The sequence below is a fragment of the Rhipicephalus microplus genome, chromosome 9, assembly GCF_043290135.1.
Source record: "Rhipicephalus microplus isolate Deutch F79 chromosome 9, USDA_Rmic, whole genome shotgun sequence".
In the NCBI taxonomy this organism is placed as follows: domain Eukaryota; kingdom Metazoa; phylum Arthropoda; class Arachnida; order Ixodida; family Ixodidae; genus Rhipicephalus; species Rhipicephalus microplus.
The window spans coordinates 97,709,935-97,722,443 of NC_134708.1; the positions used below are offsets into that span (position 1 = coordinate 97,709,935).

The 12,509-nt window shown below is 44.1% G+C and overlaps 1 protein-coding gene across 1 annotated transcript; it reads right to left on the bottom strand.

The window, feature by feature from the left end:
- Nucleotides 1-6,892: 6,892 nt before the first annotated feature.
- Nucleotides 6,893-11,944, bottom strand: LOC142771423 (uncharacterized). The gene is made up of 2 exons (XM_075872903.1): nucleotides 11,596-11,944; nucleotides 6,893-8,181 (listed from the first exon to the last, which is right to left on the bottom strand). The coding sequence occupies exons 1-2, from the start codon at nucleotides 11,941-11,943 to the stop codon at nucleotides 7,846-7,848; spliced, it is 684 nt and encodes a 227-aa protein (XP_075729018.1). The 5' UTR covers nucleotide 11,944; the 3' UTR covers nucleotides 6,893-7,845.
- Nucleotides 11,945-12,509: the final 565 nt, after the last annotated feature.

Genomic DNA, 12,509 nt, shown 5'->3' on the forward strand with positions numbered 1-12,509 from the left:
GTGCTGTGTGTACAAGAAACACACCTTAATTTAAAACACACAAATTTTCTTCGTAAATATGTTATTTTCCGAAAAGACCGTGTTGATGCTATGACATCATCCGGAGGTGTTGCGATCATAGTGAATCAAGGAATAGCATGCACACACTTACGACTCCAAACACCCCTTGAGGCAGTGGCTGTTCGAGTGGTTCTTTTTGATAAACTGATCACAATCTGCAGTATTTACATTCCTCCTAGCTATCAGCTCCAAAAACGCGATTTACACTCTCTAATTGATGAACTTCCGGAGCCTTATGTTCTCCTTGGAGACTTTAATGCACATAGCAGGTTATGGGGTGACTCTCGGTATGACGCGCGAGGTCGACTGATCGAACAGTTCCTTATCTCGTCGAGCGCGTGTCTCCTAAATCGAAAAGAACCAACCTATTATAACCTCGCTAATAACACCTACTCCTCCATAGACCTGAGCATAGTATCTCCATCTCTTGTGCCTCTACTCCAGTGGAAAGTCGTCAGTAATCTGTACGGAAGTGACCACTTCCCCGTAGTTTTGAGCACAACGACAGTAACTGAGTGTCCACCACGTGTTCCCAAGTGGCTCATAAACAGAGCCGACTGGGAACAGTTTCATACTATCGCTTGTCTAGGTTGGAATGACATCTGTACTTTGAACATTGATGTTGCTGTGAACTACTTCACAACGTTTTTGATAGATGCTGCAACAAAATGCATCCCACAAACAAATGGACACCTTGGAAAACGAGGTGTGCCATGGTGGAATTCTGAATGCTGAAACGCGCGCAAACAGCAAAACAGAGCTTGGAGGCTGCTTCGGAACTCACCGACAGCCGAAAATCTTGAAACCTTCAAGAAAATAAAGTCTCAAGGCAGGAGAACGCGTCGGCAGGCCAGAAGAGAAAGCTGGCAGAAGTTTTTATCAGGGGTTAATTCATACACACAGGAGGCTAAAGTCTGGAACATGGTCGGTAGGATAGCAGGAAAACAAGTATACACACTTCCACTCGTAAACACTCAGGGTGATACCTTGGAAGATCAGGCAAACTTCCTCGGTGCACACTTCGAACAGGTATCCAGCTCGTCCCACTATACTGACACTTTCCAAAAATACAGAACAAGAATAGAAAAGCAGAAACTCGAACACAAATCCACTAGATACGAGGCATATAACCAAGCTTTCAATCTAGCTGAGCTCCAAACATCTCTAAACTCCTGCAGTACCTCTGCCCCAGGTTCTGACCGTGTGATGTATGAAATGTTGAAAAAACTACCAAACGAAACCCGAAAAACCTTACTTTGTTTGTACAATGCTATTTGGTCTTCTGGCACTATTCCTACCTCCTGGAAAGAGGCTATTATTATTCCCATTTTGAAAGAGGGCAAGGACCCTTCTTTACCCTCGAGTTATAGGCCTATAGCACTTACAAGCTGCTTGTGCAAAGTCTTCGAAAAAATGATAAACTGCCGACTTGTACATTTTCTTGAAACAAACAATTTGCTCGACCCATTTCAGTGCGGGTTTCGAGAAAGTAGATCCACCACAGACCACCTTGTTCGTATCGAGGCACAGATCAGAGACGCCTTTGTCCATAAACAATATTTTCTCTCTGTGTTCCTCGATATCGAAAAGGCGTATGATACAACATGGCGTTTCGGAATTCTAAGAGACCTGTCCCACCTTGGTGTGCGCGGAAGAATGTTTCATATAATCGAAAGTTACCTGTCAAACCGGACATTCCGTGTCCGTCTGGGCAGTGTGCTCTCTCAAACATTTGTCCTGGAAACAGGCGTGCCACAAGGTGGCGTGCTTAGTTGCACACTTTTTATTATCAAAATGAATTCTTTGCACTTGTCCGTTCCCCGCAATATGTTCTATTGTACATATGTCGACGACGTTCAGCTTGGCTTCAAGTCATGCAACTTAGCCATGTGTGAGCGGCAGGTTCAGCTGGGTTTAAAAAAGGTCTCCAAATGGGCAGATGAAAACGGATTTCGACTTAACCCACAAAGAAGCACGTGTGTCTTGTTCTCTCGAAAGAGAGGCATGCACTCCGAACCTGACATTTGACTGAACGGGCAACGTCTGTCCGTCAAAGCCGAGTATAAATTCTTAGGCTTAATCTTGGACAACAAGTTGACCTTCGTACCGTACATCAAGTATTTACAAACAAAATGTTTAAAAGCCATGAATGTTATAAAAGTGTTGTCACGTACTACGTGGGGTAGTGATAGGGAATGCCTCATGAACCTCTATAAAAGCCTCATTCGCACCCGCTTAGATTATGGGGCCGTTGTCTATCAGTCTGCTACTCAAAGTGCCTTGAAGATGCTGGACCCCGTGCACCATTTGGGCATCCGCCTTTCTACGGGTGCTTTTCGCACCAGCCCCGTAGAAAGCCTTTATGTTGAGTCAAATGAGTGGTCGCTTCATCTGCAGAGAACTTATATGTCTTTTGTTTATTTCCTTAAGGTGAAAGCAGATAAAAAGCACCCCTCATACTCTACTATTAATGATTTGTCGAGCTCATTTCTGTTTCAAAACAGGCCTTTGACGAGGCAGCCCTTCTCAGTTCACCTGAAAAGTCTAGCCGAGGAAACTGGAGTCTCACTAGAACACAGTTTAATGGCTCCTGTAGCATACCCGCCACCGTGGCAGTGGCAGACTATAGACTGCGATGTGTCTTTTCTAGAGGTTACAAAACATGCGCCCATTGCCCATATCCGAACATATTTCCTGGAACTTCAACACAAATACACACGCCCTGAGTTTTTTACAGATGCCTCAAAGTCTAACTCCTCTGTGTCCTACGCTGCTGTTGGCCCTTCCTTTTCGAATGCTGGCCCTCTACATCCAGGCACAAGTATCTTCACAGCGGAAGCTTACGCGATACTTGTGGCAGCTAAACACATTAAACAATTACAAATACAAAAAGCAGTAATTTATACAGACTCCCTCAGTGTGGTAACGGCTCTGCACAGTCTTAAAAAACAAAAAAACCCTGTTCTTGTCTCACTTTACTCCTTATTTTGCACACTCTACACACTCAACCAACATGTTGTGGTGTGCTGGGTGCCAGGGCACCGTGAGATCCAAGGCAACGTGAGGGCGGATCAGCTCGCTGCATCCGTCCACAAAAACACTGCCCCTACACCCATATCAATCCCGGTCCTTGATCTGAAGCCGTCTCTCAAACGAAACCTCAGGGACTACTGGCAGAGCAAGTGGGATACACACACACAAAACAAACTACATGTTATCAAGCCACACCTTGGCCATTGGCCACCAGTATCAAAATCACGTCTAACAGAGGTAACATTAACAAGACTCAGGATAGGACACATATACACGACACACACACATCTTTTGTCCGGTGGTGATCCACCATTGTGTGATAAATGTGGTGAGGCATTAACAGTGCTTCACGTTTTAATTCAATGTAAACATTTAGACACTCTAAGAAGACAACACTTCCCACTATCCTACCGACAACATATACCTTTACACCCTGCAATGTTCGTCGGTAGGGAACCGCTTTTTAGTCACAAATCATTATTAGCGTTTTTAAAGGAAATCCATAATTTTCATATCATATACCCGGGCATACCGTAGCACGACCTCTCCAGAGAGGTTTTTGCTGCGGTGGCTACACAGGAAAGCACTTGCCTCACGGCCCTTGCACGCAAGGGTACTAACGTGTGAGGTACTTGTGCTAATGCCATACATGTCCACCATCGTTTTTCATTATCACCAACTTTTGTCACCTATTCACACCATGCACACCTTTCACGGCATAGTCATGATTTTATTACTTGTATGTTTTTACCCGCTTTACTGCGAGGAATTTTATGGCCCTTATACAGCCGCTAATCACAACCATTGTCCACATTCCTGTCTCATGAACTGGCGCTCTTTGGCCATCAAATGGCCCTTGCGCCAAAAAACACCATATATCATCATGAAAACCTGCTGTAAGCACGCGGTAAATAGCATTGGGGAGATTGTGTCCCCCTGCCTTACACTCTTCTTGATTGGTATTCTGTTGCTTTCTTTATGAAGCACTATGGTAGCAGTTGATCCCCTGTAGGTTTCTTCCAGAATGTTTATATATACTTCATCTACGCCCCGATTCCGCAGTGTCTGCATGACGGCTGATAGTTCTACTGAATCAAACGCCTTCTCGTAATCTATGAAGGCTATGTATAATGGTTGGTTATACTCTGAGCATTTCTCTATTACCCGATTGATAGTATGAATGTGGTCGATTGTTGAGTAGCCTGTTCGAAATCCTGCTTGTTCCTTTGGTTTATTGAATTCTAATGTTTTCTTTACTCTGTTAGCAATTACCTTTGTAAATAGCTTGTATACTAGAGAGCAAGCTGATCGGCCTGTAATTCTTCAAGTCTTTGTCATCTCCTTTCTTATGTATTAAAATGATGTTAGCGTTCTTCCAAGACTCTGGTACTTTTCCCGTCAAGAGACACCTCGTAAACAGGGTGGCTAGTTTTTCTAACACAATCTGTCCTCCATCTTTCAGCAGATCTGATGTTACCTGATCCTCACCAGCAGCTTTGCTTCTTTGCACGCTCTGCAAAGCTTTTCTGACTTCTTCTATCATCACTGGTGGGGTGTCATCTGGGTTACTGCTAGTTCTTATAGTATTAAGGTCGTGGTTGTCTTGGCTACTGTACAGATCTCTGTAAAACTCCTCCGCTATTTTAACTATCGTATCCATATTGGAAGTTATTTTCCCTTCTTTGTTTCTTAGTGCATACATCCGACTTTTGCCTATCCCAAGTTTCCTCTTCACTGCTTCGACGCTTCCTTCGTTTTTCAGAGCGTGTTTAATTCTCTCTATGTTATACCTTCTTACATCGCATACCTTACGTCTATTAATCAACATAGAAAACTCTGCCAGTTCTATTTCGTCTGTTGTACTTAACGCTTTCATGATTTCACGCTTCCCGATTAGGTTCTTCGTTTCCTGGGAAAGCTTGCCAGTGTCCTGTCTAACTGCCCTGCCTCCAACTTCCACTTCACACTCCGTAATGATACTCGTCAGATTATCATTCATTGTATCTACGCTAGGGTTGGTTTCCTCACTAAGAGCCGAGTACCTGTTCTGCAGCGACACTATGAATTTTAGTACTTTCCCTCTCAGTGCTAGCTCATTGATTGGCTTCTTGCGCATCAGTTTCTGTCGTTCGTTCTTCAAGTCTAGGTGAATTCGAGACCGTACCATTCTATGGTCACTGCATTGTACCTCGCCCACCACTTCCACATCCTGCACGATTCCTGGTTGTGCACTCATTATAAAGTCTATTTCGTTCTTATTTTCGCCATTAGGGCTCCTCCATGTCCACTTGCGGTTTTCTCGTTTTCGGTAGAAGGTGTTCAAAATCCGTAAACTATTGCGTTCTGGGAATTCTACTAGTAGCTCTCCTCTAGCGTTTCTAGTACCGATGCCATAATCTCCTACTGCCTGGTCTCCAGCCTGCTTCTTCCCTACCTTTGCATTAAAGCCTCCCATCAGTATAGTATACTGTGTTTTTACCTTACTCATTGCGGATTCCACGTCTTCATAGAAGCTTTCAACTGAAGCGTCATTATGGCTGGCTGTAGGCGCGTAAGCCTGTACTACCTTCATCTTGTATCTTTTATTCAGTTTATTACAATACCTACCACCCTTTCATTAATGCTATAGTATTCCTCTATGTTGCCAGCTATGTTTCTGTGAATTAGGAACCCCACTCCCAGTTCTCTTCTGTCTGCCAAGCCCCGATAGCAAAGGACGTGCCCATTCTGTAGCACTGTATAGGCCTCATCTGTCCTCCTAACCTCACTGAGCCCTATTATATCCCATTTAACACCCTCTACCTCCTCGAATATTACAGCTAGACTTCCCTCACTAGATAAGGTTCTAGCGTTAAACGTTGCCAAGTTCAGGTTCCAATGGCGGCCTGTCCGGATCCAGAGATTCTTAGCACCCTCTCCTGCGTTGCAGATCTGACCGCCGCCGTGGTCAGTTGCTTCGCAGCTGCTGGGGACTGAGGGCCGTGAGTTATTTGACGTATGCATGTGGGAGGTAGTGGCCAGATACTGCACCAGGGTATTGCAGTTCCATCAACACGCGGATTGTTTTTTAATCCGGTTGGGAACTGCGCGGCACCGGGATTTCAACCACGGACCTCTTGCATGCGAGGCGGATGCTCTAACCACCACGCCATCGCCGCACTCGCTTCGAAACTTATTGCAAAGCTTCATGCGCCCCGGGATCGTTAGTCGTTGTCCCTACTCCTTGAAGTTTCCTGGGCAGCTTACGCCACAAAGGGCAATAATTAACCGGTTCAAACGCGCACTGAGAGCGGTTTCAGCCGTCCGCAAAATGCACGTGAGCGAGCGGAGCGTCGTCTGCTAGCGCTGCTCCTTCGACCCCTCCAGAAGGCGCGCGTTTAGTTGTCACTACCTTTATATATATATATATATATAGGGATCTTACGCTGAGTGAGCTATGGGCGCCACCTCGCAGTGTCGTCGGGAAACAAAATCTCATGTAGAACACTCAGCCACTGGGAGGTGGCAGCACAATTTCGTCTTAGGAAAGCATAAGAAACACTCACTTTTTGAGCACACCATCGCGTTTTCAGCGCACCGTAAAAAACACCAGGCCATTTGTAACTACGCATCGGTGCACTTTGCAGTGATAAAGCACGCCACTTGATGCTTAGGTATTTATTCTGCGCCTCAGATATGAAACATATGAGCACAGCTGCCAGATCAAGATGGCTGGGTGTTGAGCAAAGGCGTAAGTTTTTGCGGGTTGTCTGAATTGAGTAACAGACAGACAAACAGAGAAAGACGGAGAGGCGAAATATCTGCGTTGAAGTATCCCAAGAAAACTATCGTCTTTAATATCTTGTTTAAAATGAAACGACCTAACACACAACGCTTCTCGCAAACTGACTTTACTTGTTTACACAAAAAAGGGGCAATGCTCAGTAATACGCACAGGTTAAAACATAACGAAAGTCTGTGAAAAAGCAAACTTGCAACAATGTTTTTGTCTTACTGCTACAGAGATGCCAATACCACAAGGACAAAAAAGAAGTATAACACATGACAAATGGTCATCGCGAATAACGTCACGTTAGTTAAGATACATCAGATGAGAATATGAGAGCAGACTCCTGTGAAACATGCATTTTGAGTATGCAGTGGTGACTAAAAAGTGATACATACCATAACAATAGCAAAGCAGTTGAGAACACTGTCAAAATTTTGAAGGCATTCGTATTACTGCATTCATTGTCGAAAAATTCGTCAAATCACATGGCCAAGCATTCTCTCAACAAAACTAGTTATGAGTACGTATGCACTCGTGTTCTGTGCGCGTGTTGTGTGGAATAAATTGGCACTGCTTAATTGTTCCTGTGTTACAGGGCAAAGTTAAAACATCCACATTGGTTCTAAAACAAAAAAAAACTTAAATTATAATATACTCCCATAAAGAATGCATGAAGTTCGAAAGTCGAGCTTGTTGATATGATGTGCGTGGGCATAAAGTTGTTGCATAACGAATGACAGAATATGCAATAGCCTTAGCCGATACTAACTAGGTTCATAAAGGAGTCATTAAAATGATTGCCTGATGCAACTACGACAATATTAAAAAATGCGCAGGGTATGACGCCTTTCTGATGTGGCCATATGCTTAAAACATATTCGATGGTGCTTTGATATTGCGTGCAATTTGTTTTATGGTTGAGTCATTATCAGTTGATCGAGGGTAAAACAATAAAAACGATAAAAAATTAAGAGTACATAACCTCATATGTCCATGACATCGGTCAAGCCAAGGTAGGAGCAGACGTGCGCCTGCAATACCCTGCCGATATCGTCGAGGAAGGTGACCTGTTCCTCTATTGCCTTGCGACTCCGCTGGCACACAATTTCGACTTTGACGACACCCGTGAGGATGAAGTAGTTCAAAGCGAGCCTCTGGCGAGCCTCGGCAATCTTCTCCAGCACAGCCTCCATGGAGATGCCGGCATACGTTTCCATCCTTATCGACACCGATGCACAGTGCTGCAAGAGCTCAAAGGCCAGTGCGTCGCTCTTGTCCATGGAGCCATTGACAAACCGCACGGCTTGGTTGATGAGCGCCTGCAATATGTAGCGAGCGGTAATTGGAACAAGTTTTCCGTGACCGCATGTCAATTAGTAGCACTTTTAAGCCCACAGTAGTTTTGTTCTTTTCGAATGTAAAATGAAAACGAAGACGTAGAAATCACAAAAGCACACGAGTTCGTCGAACAATGTAAGCAAACTACATACTATATTTTATAGGAGGGTAACGACTACTATGTGTTTGAGAAGGAGGCCTCTTGTTCCGGTATTTCCCTCTAAGTTGACGATCGTTATACAGAATCGCCATTTCGAGTGGTTATTCCTCGGAAACTTCGCAAACATTCCATAGCGTACTACCATGGCAGTGCCTTAGCTGGGCATTATTCAGGTCAGAAAACTTGCAAGAAGCGGCGTCGCATAGTACCTTGGCCAGGCATGAAACAGAATGTGTTACACTACGTGAGTTCAGGTTCAGTTTGTAAAAAGGCAAAACAACGGGAACTTAACACCATAGTTATGAGAAGCGAAGCTTTTTAGTCCTGAACTACACCCCTCTCTCTGTCGCCGTAACCACTTTCGCCGTCGAAGCTCCCTGCGCCAGGCAAGCGCACCGAGAAAAACGACAAGTGCGTGGTCCCTGCAGATGGCTCACGCTGCGGCGCCTGCGCCACACTCACTTGCTCATTCGCTCCCGCCGCCGAGCGCATCAAACGTTCTAACCACCAGCTCCCCATCCAATCGCTTCATTAAAGCCAGCAGAGACATCAGGCACAATTTCTTTGAGTCCAATGACAAAGAGATTCGCTCATCAGTTGCATTCATACACGTAACAGCAGTTTTTTTTTTCATTTAGCTGAAAGATATGATGCATCAACAACCAAAGCAACCAGCGAGTCTGAAAAGCCAGGATGCGGTGTCACTTCCTTTCGTCCAAAAATGCCATGCTAGCGCGGAAATCGTAGCGTAGTGAAAGCGGTAGCTGAAAAGAACGGCATTTCTGAAGCCCATTGCCAAATAACTTGAGGCTACTAATACAACTATACGGGAGAAGTTCTCACCATGCCACAAACTATACTTTTTGCCAAGTGGGGAACACCCAATGTGCCATTATTTATTGTTTGGTGGAGAAGTAAGGTAACAGCTACACATCCGCCAATAATCGTGTGCAGTTTGTTGGGTGCGTGGCTGATGAAAATTATAGGCTGGGTAATTGGTAATGGGTGTAAGGCTTCAAAAGACGCAATTATTACGTTATTTGCAGTGCGTGACACACGGTCGTTATCTTATGCTTTAGTGATGCCATATTGAGAAATAGAGAGAGAGAGAGAAAGTTGTATGAAATAGGAAGAGAGAAAGCTTTATTGAGGTGCTCAAGGAAGGAATCACGGGTGGCCTTATGAGATTTTTTGGCACACCAGACTGTGAGGTACCCGTTACGCTAAAACTCAATTTTCGTTCAATAGGTAAGCATCCAGCATGCCACTGTACGTCTTTCTGGGAAAACTGTGGCACCTGTGAGTCTGCGACACACCTACAACATCTGTGTGCACTTTCTTAGTGCTGTGTCTGATGACGATGGTGACTTATGAATGTGCCTTTTCTGATGAGTTGGAACCTTTCAAAGACCAACGAGTCACAGAATAAATATCTTAGGGACACCTAATATGCTATATGGATTGTGTGGTGCCCGATTGTTCATTCACACTTCTGCCACGCTATATTAAATATACTAACATTGTTTTTTTTTCAGCATCAAACTTGTATAGGTTGTTTTTTTGAAGGTGTTTCAAGCACCTGCATGGTCCTGTGGTAAAATACTGGTCTACCACGTAGGTGACCCAGGCTTCAGATTCGTTTGATCCCAGATATAAATTTTTATTTGTTTTTTTAATTTCGTGTCATAGTGATTACGGACACCAGAGACAGACTACAGAGTCAAAAACGACCATTGTGATCTCTTGAAATATTTTGCCCCAGAAATTCTATTTTAGAATTTGCACTCATTGTTAAAAACGTAATTTGATATTTTTGACACGTTGACAGAAAATTCTAGTGCATATTCCGGTGATAGACTGCCAAAGGTACAAAAACAGATGTAGTTTTTGTTGTACACTAACTACTTATGTCCGACTTTGTAAAGCATTTCTGACTACTTCTGCGCAAAGCTGCAATGCTCTGCATGAAGCATATATTAAACGTAGTACATTTGTAGAACAAACTAAAAACGAAAACAAAAAACACTAAAGCAAGTTTGCAACTAATTTCAAACTCTCAAAGAAACTTGCATGTACTTTTAAAATACCTTGAAAATTTTATAGCCACAACTTTTATTGCTCCTGCTGTATACCCACATTTAGGTGTACCTTGGCAGTGATGACGCGTCCTCTCGAACGAAAAATGGCAGGTGCTACGCAATGATGGAGTAGATCAGAGAATAAACAGACATAGCTTACATCTCAGAAGAGCTTCTTGTTGGGTGAGTCGGTGCATGACATGACGTAATGTGGGAAGAGTGCGCAAATGACAGAGGAACACAGGAAAAAAACCATGTAGGCAAAAGGAGGCCAAACTAACAGTAGTTCATTTTATTTACAAGTTTTTTCAGCGCGTAAACATAGGAAAAAAAGGAACAGGGTAAAAACAACATTACCTAGCGGATGTACTTTTTGCGCTTCAATAACTGAAAAATCTCCCCATCTGTTGCTTCATCAGAGTTAGAACGTGATTGCCTTGCTGGGCGTTTAGGCAACCGAGGACTCGTCACACGTGTCTTGATACTGACCCATTGATTAAGCTTGTTCATCTTCCTGTTCTGCATAGTCCTTTTCAACGCATATATTTCGCCGCTCTCCGAAATAAAGTTAGTTGGAAGTCAGCGCTCTGTCTACACTGTCCCTATTTCTATGTTCGCGCGCAGAAAAAAAACTTGCAAATAAGGCTACGCAGCAACTAACGAAGCTTCCACACTTCTGGTTCATCTTCTCTCCATATCCTTTTTTCCTGTGACACTGGAAAAAAAGCTTGTATTAACCTGTTTGAAGGTCAATTGTTAGGTTGCGCTCTTTCTGTCTACTTCTTTTTCTTGTGTTAGTCCGAGGTTTGCACACTATGCGTACTAATAAATAACTGATATTTTGGTTCAGCGTGATACTAGGGGAACACCACGGTAGAAAAGACGTTCACGTTTGTTGCCCTTCACCAAGTCCTCGTATGCTGTGGCAGAGTGTCAGTAGTGGAGAAGCTGCTATTACCGTGACATTCGTTTAACACGAAGAACTGGACCGCGAGCCTGACCGCGATTGATGTATATATTCCAGGCATCAATCACAGTTGCACAGCACTCAACGAGGCCGGAAGCTTCGCCCACACATACGTAGTAAGTCGCGCTACCATGAGAAATGTCTCTTCGCATCTCAAAATCAATTCAAGAGAGATACTTTGACTGCTCACCGAGTTTCGCCTGCTGAAATGCTTGATGGCAGGTTCACAGGAGGGATCAGCATTTCCTGTGTTCACGCTCACGGTGATGAGGAAGCGGTTCTTGCGAAGTGCCTCCTTCAGTTCCCGGATGATAGCGCGGCACTGAATCATGCGGTCAACGCGGGGATCACTCTGTCTAAGATCGAAGGTGAGAGAAACGAACGCTCGGTTGAGTTCAACCAATCGCCCTAGAGCTTTGGCGTTCCTCTTGCTAAAAGTGATACCACTGAATTCAATCATAAAGATGGTCTGGTTCCTCTCAAGGGCGCGAAACAGGTCGACCACGACGGCATCGGGAACGCGTATCATGGTCAGCATCAAATGCCTGCGGAAGTGCAAAAAAAATGTTGTGGCTATTGCCATCAGGACGAACCTTCGTATTATGTGAGGCTCATGTTAATGCGCACATGTAATACATCGTGAAATAGGTTTATGGACAACAATAACACGCATCGCTAAAGTTACACGAATGAATAAAAACTTAGGCTATTCGCTGCATGCCTGTGAAAATCGAACTTTTTGTGTATGTATGGACGCAATAATACCTTCCAGTGAAAAGTACTTCGTGCTTTTTGTTATGAGCTCCCTTCGAGTGGTTTTTACCTCAAATGGTTTATTTCCCAGAACGTTCCTACACAATTTGATTCTGAGCAATGCTCTTTGGGTTCGTATCACAATATCATCCTCGGAAAGAGGGGTTCGACGCTTGCATAATTGTATGGACGAGCCGCGAACAGTGTTTAGTGTTAGTTTCTTTCACTTCCATTGGCGCAGTTAAGGCTCCGCAACGAGAATGAAGGCACTCGGTCTTCCGTTTCATAGTGTAACTGTTTGCGTGGTTGAATTGGTTGCATGGCACTGCTATATTATGTAGACGCCTTAAC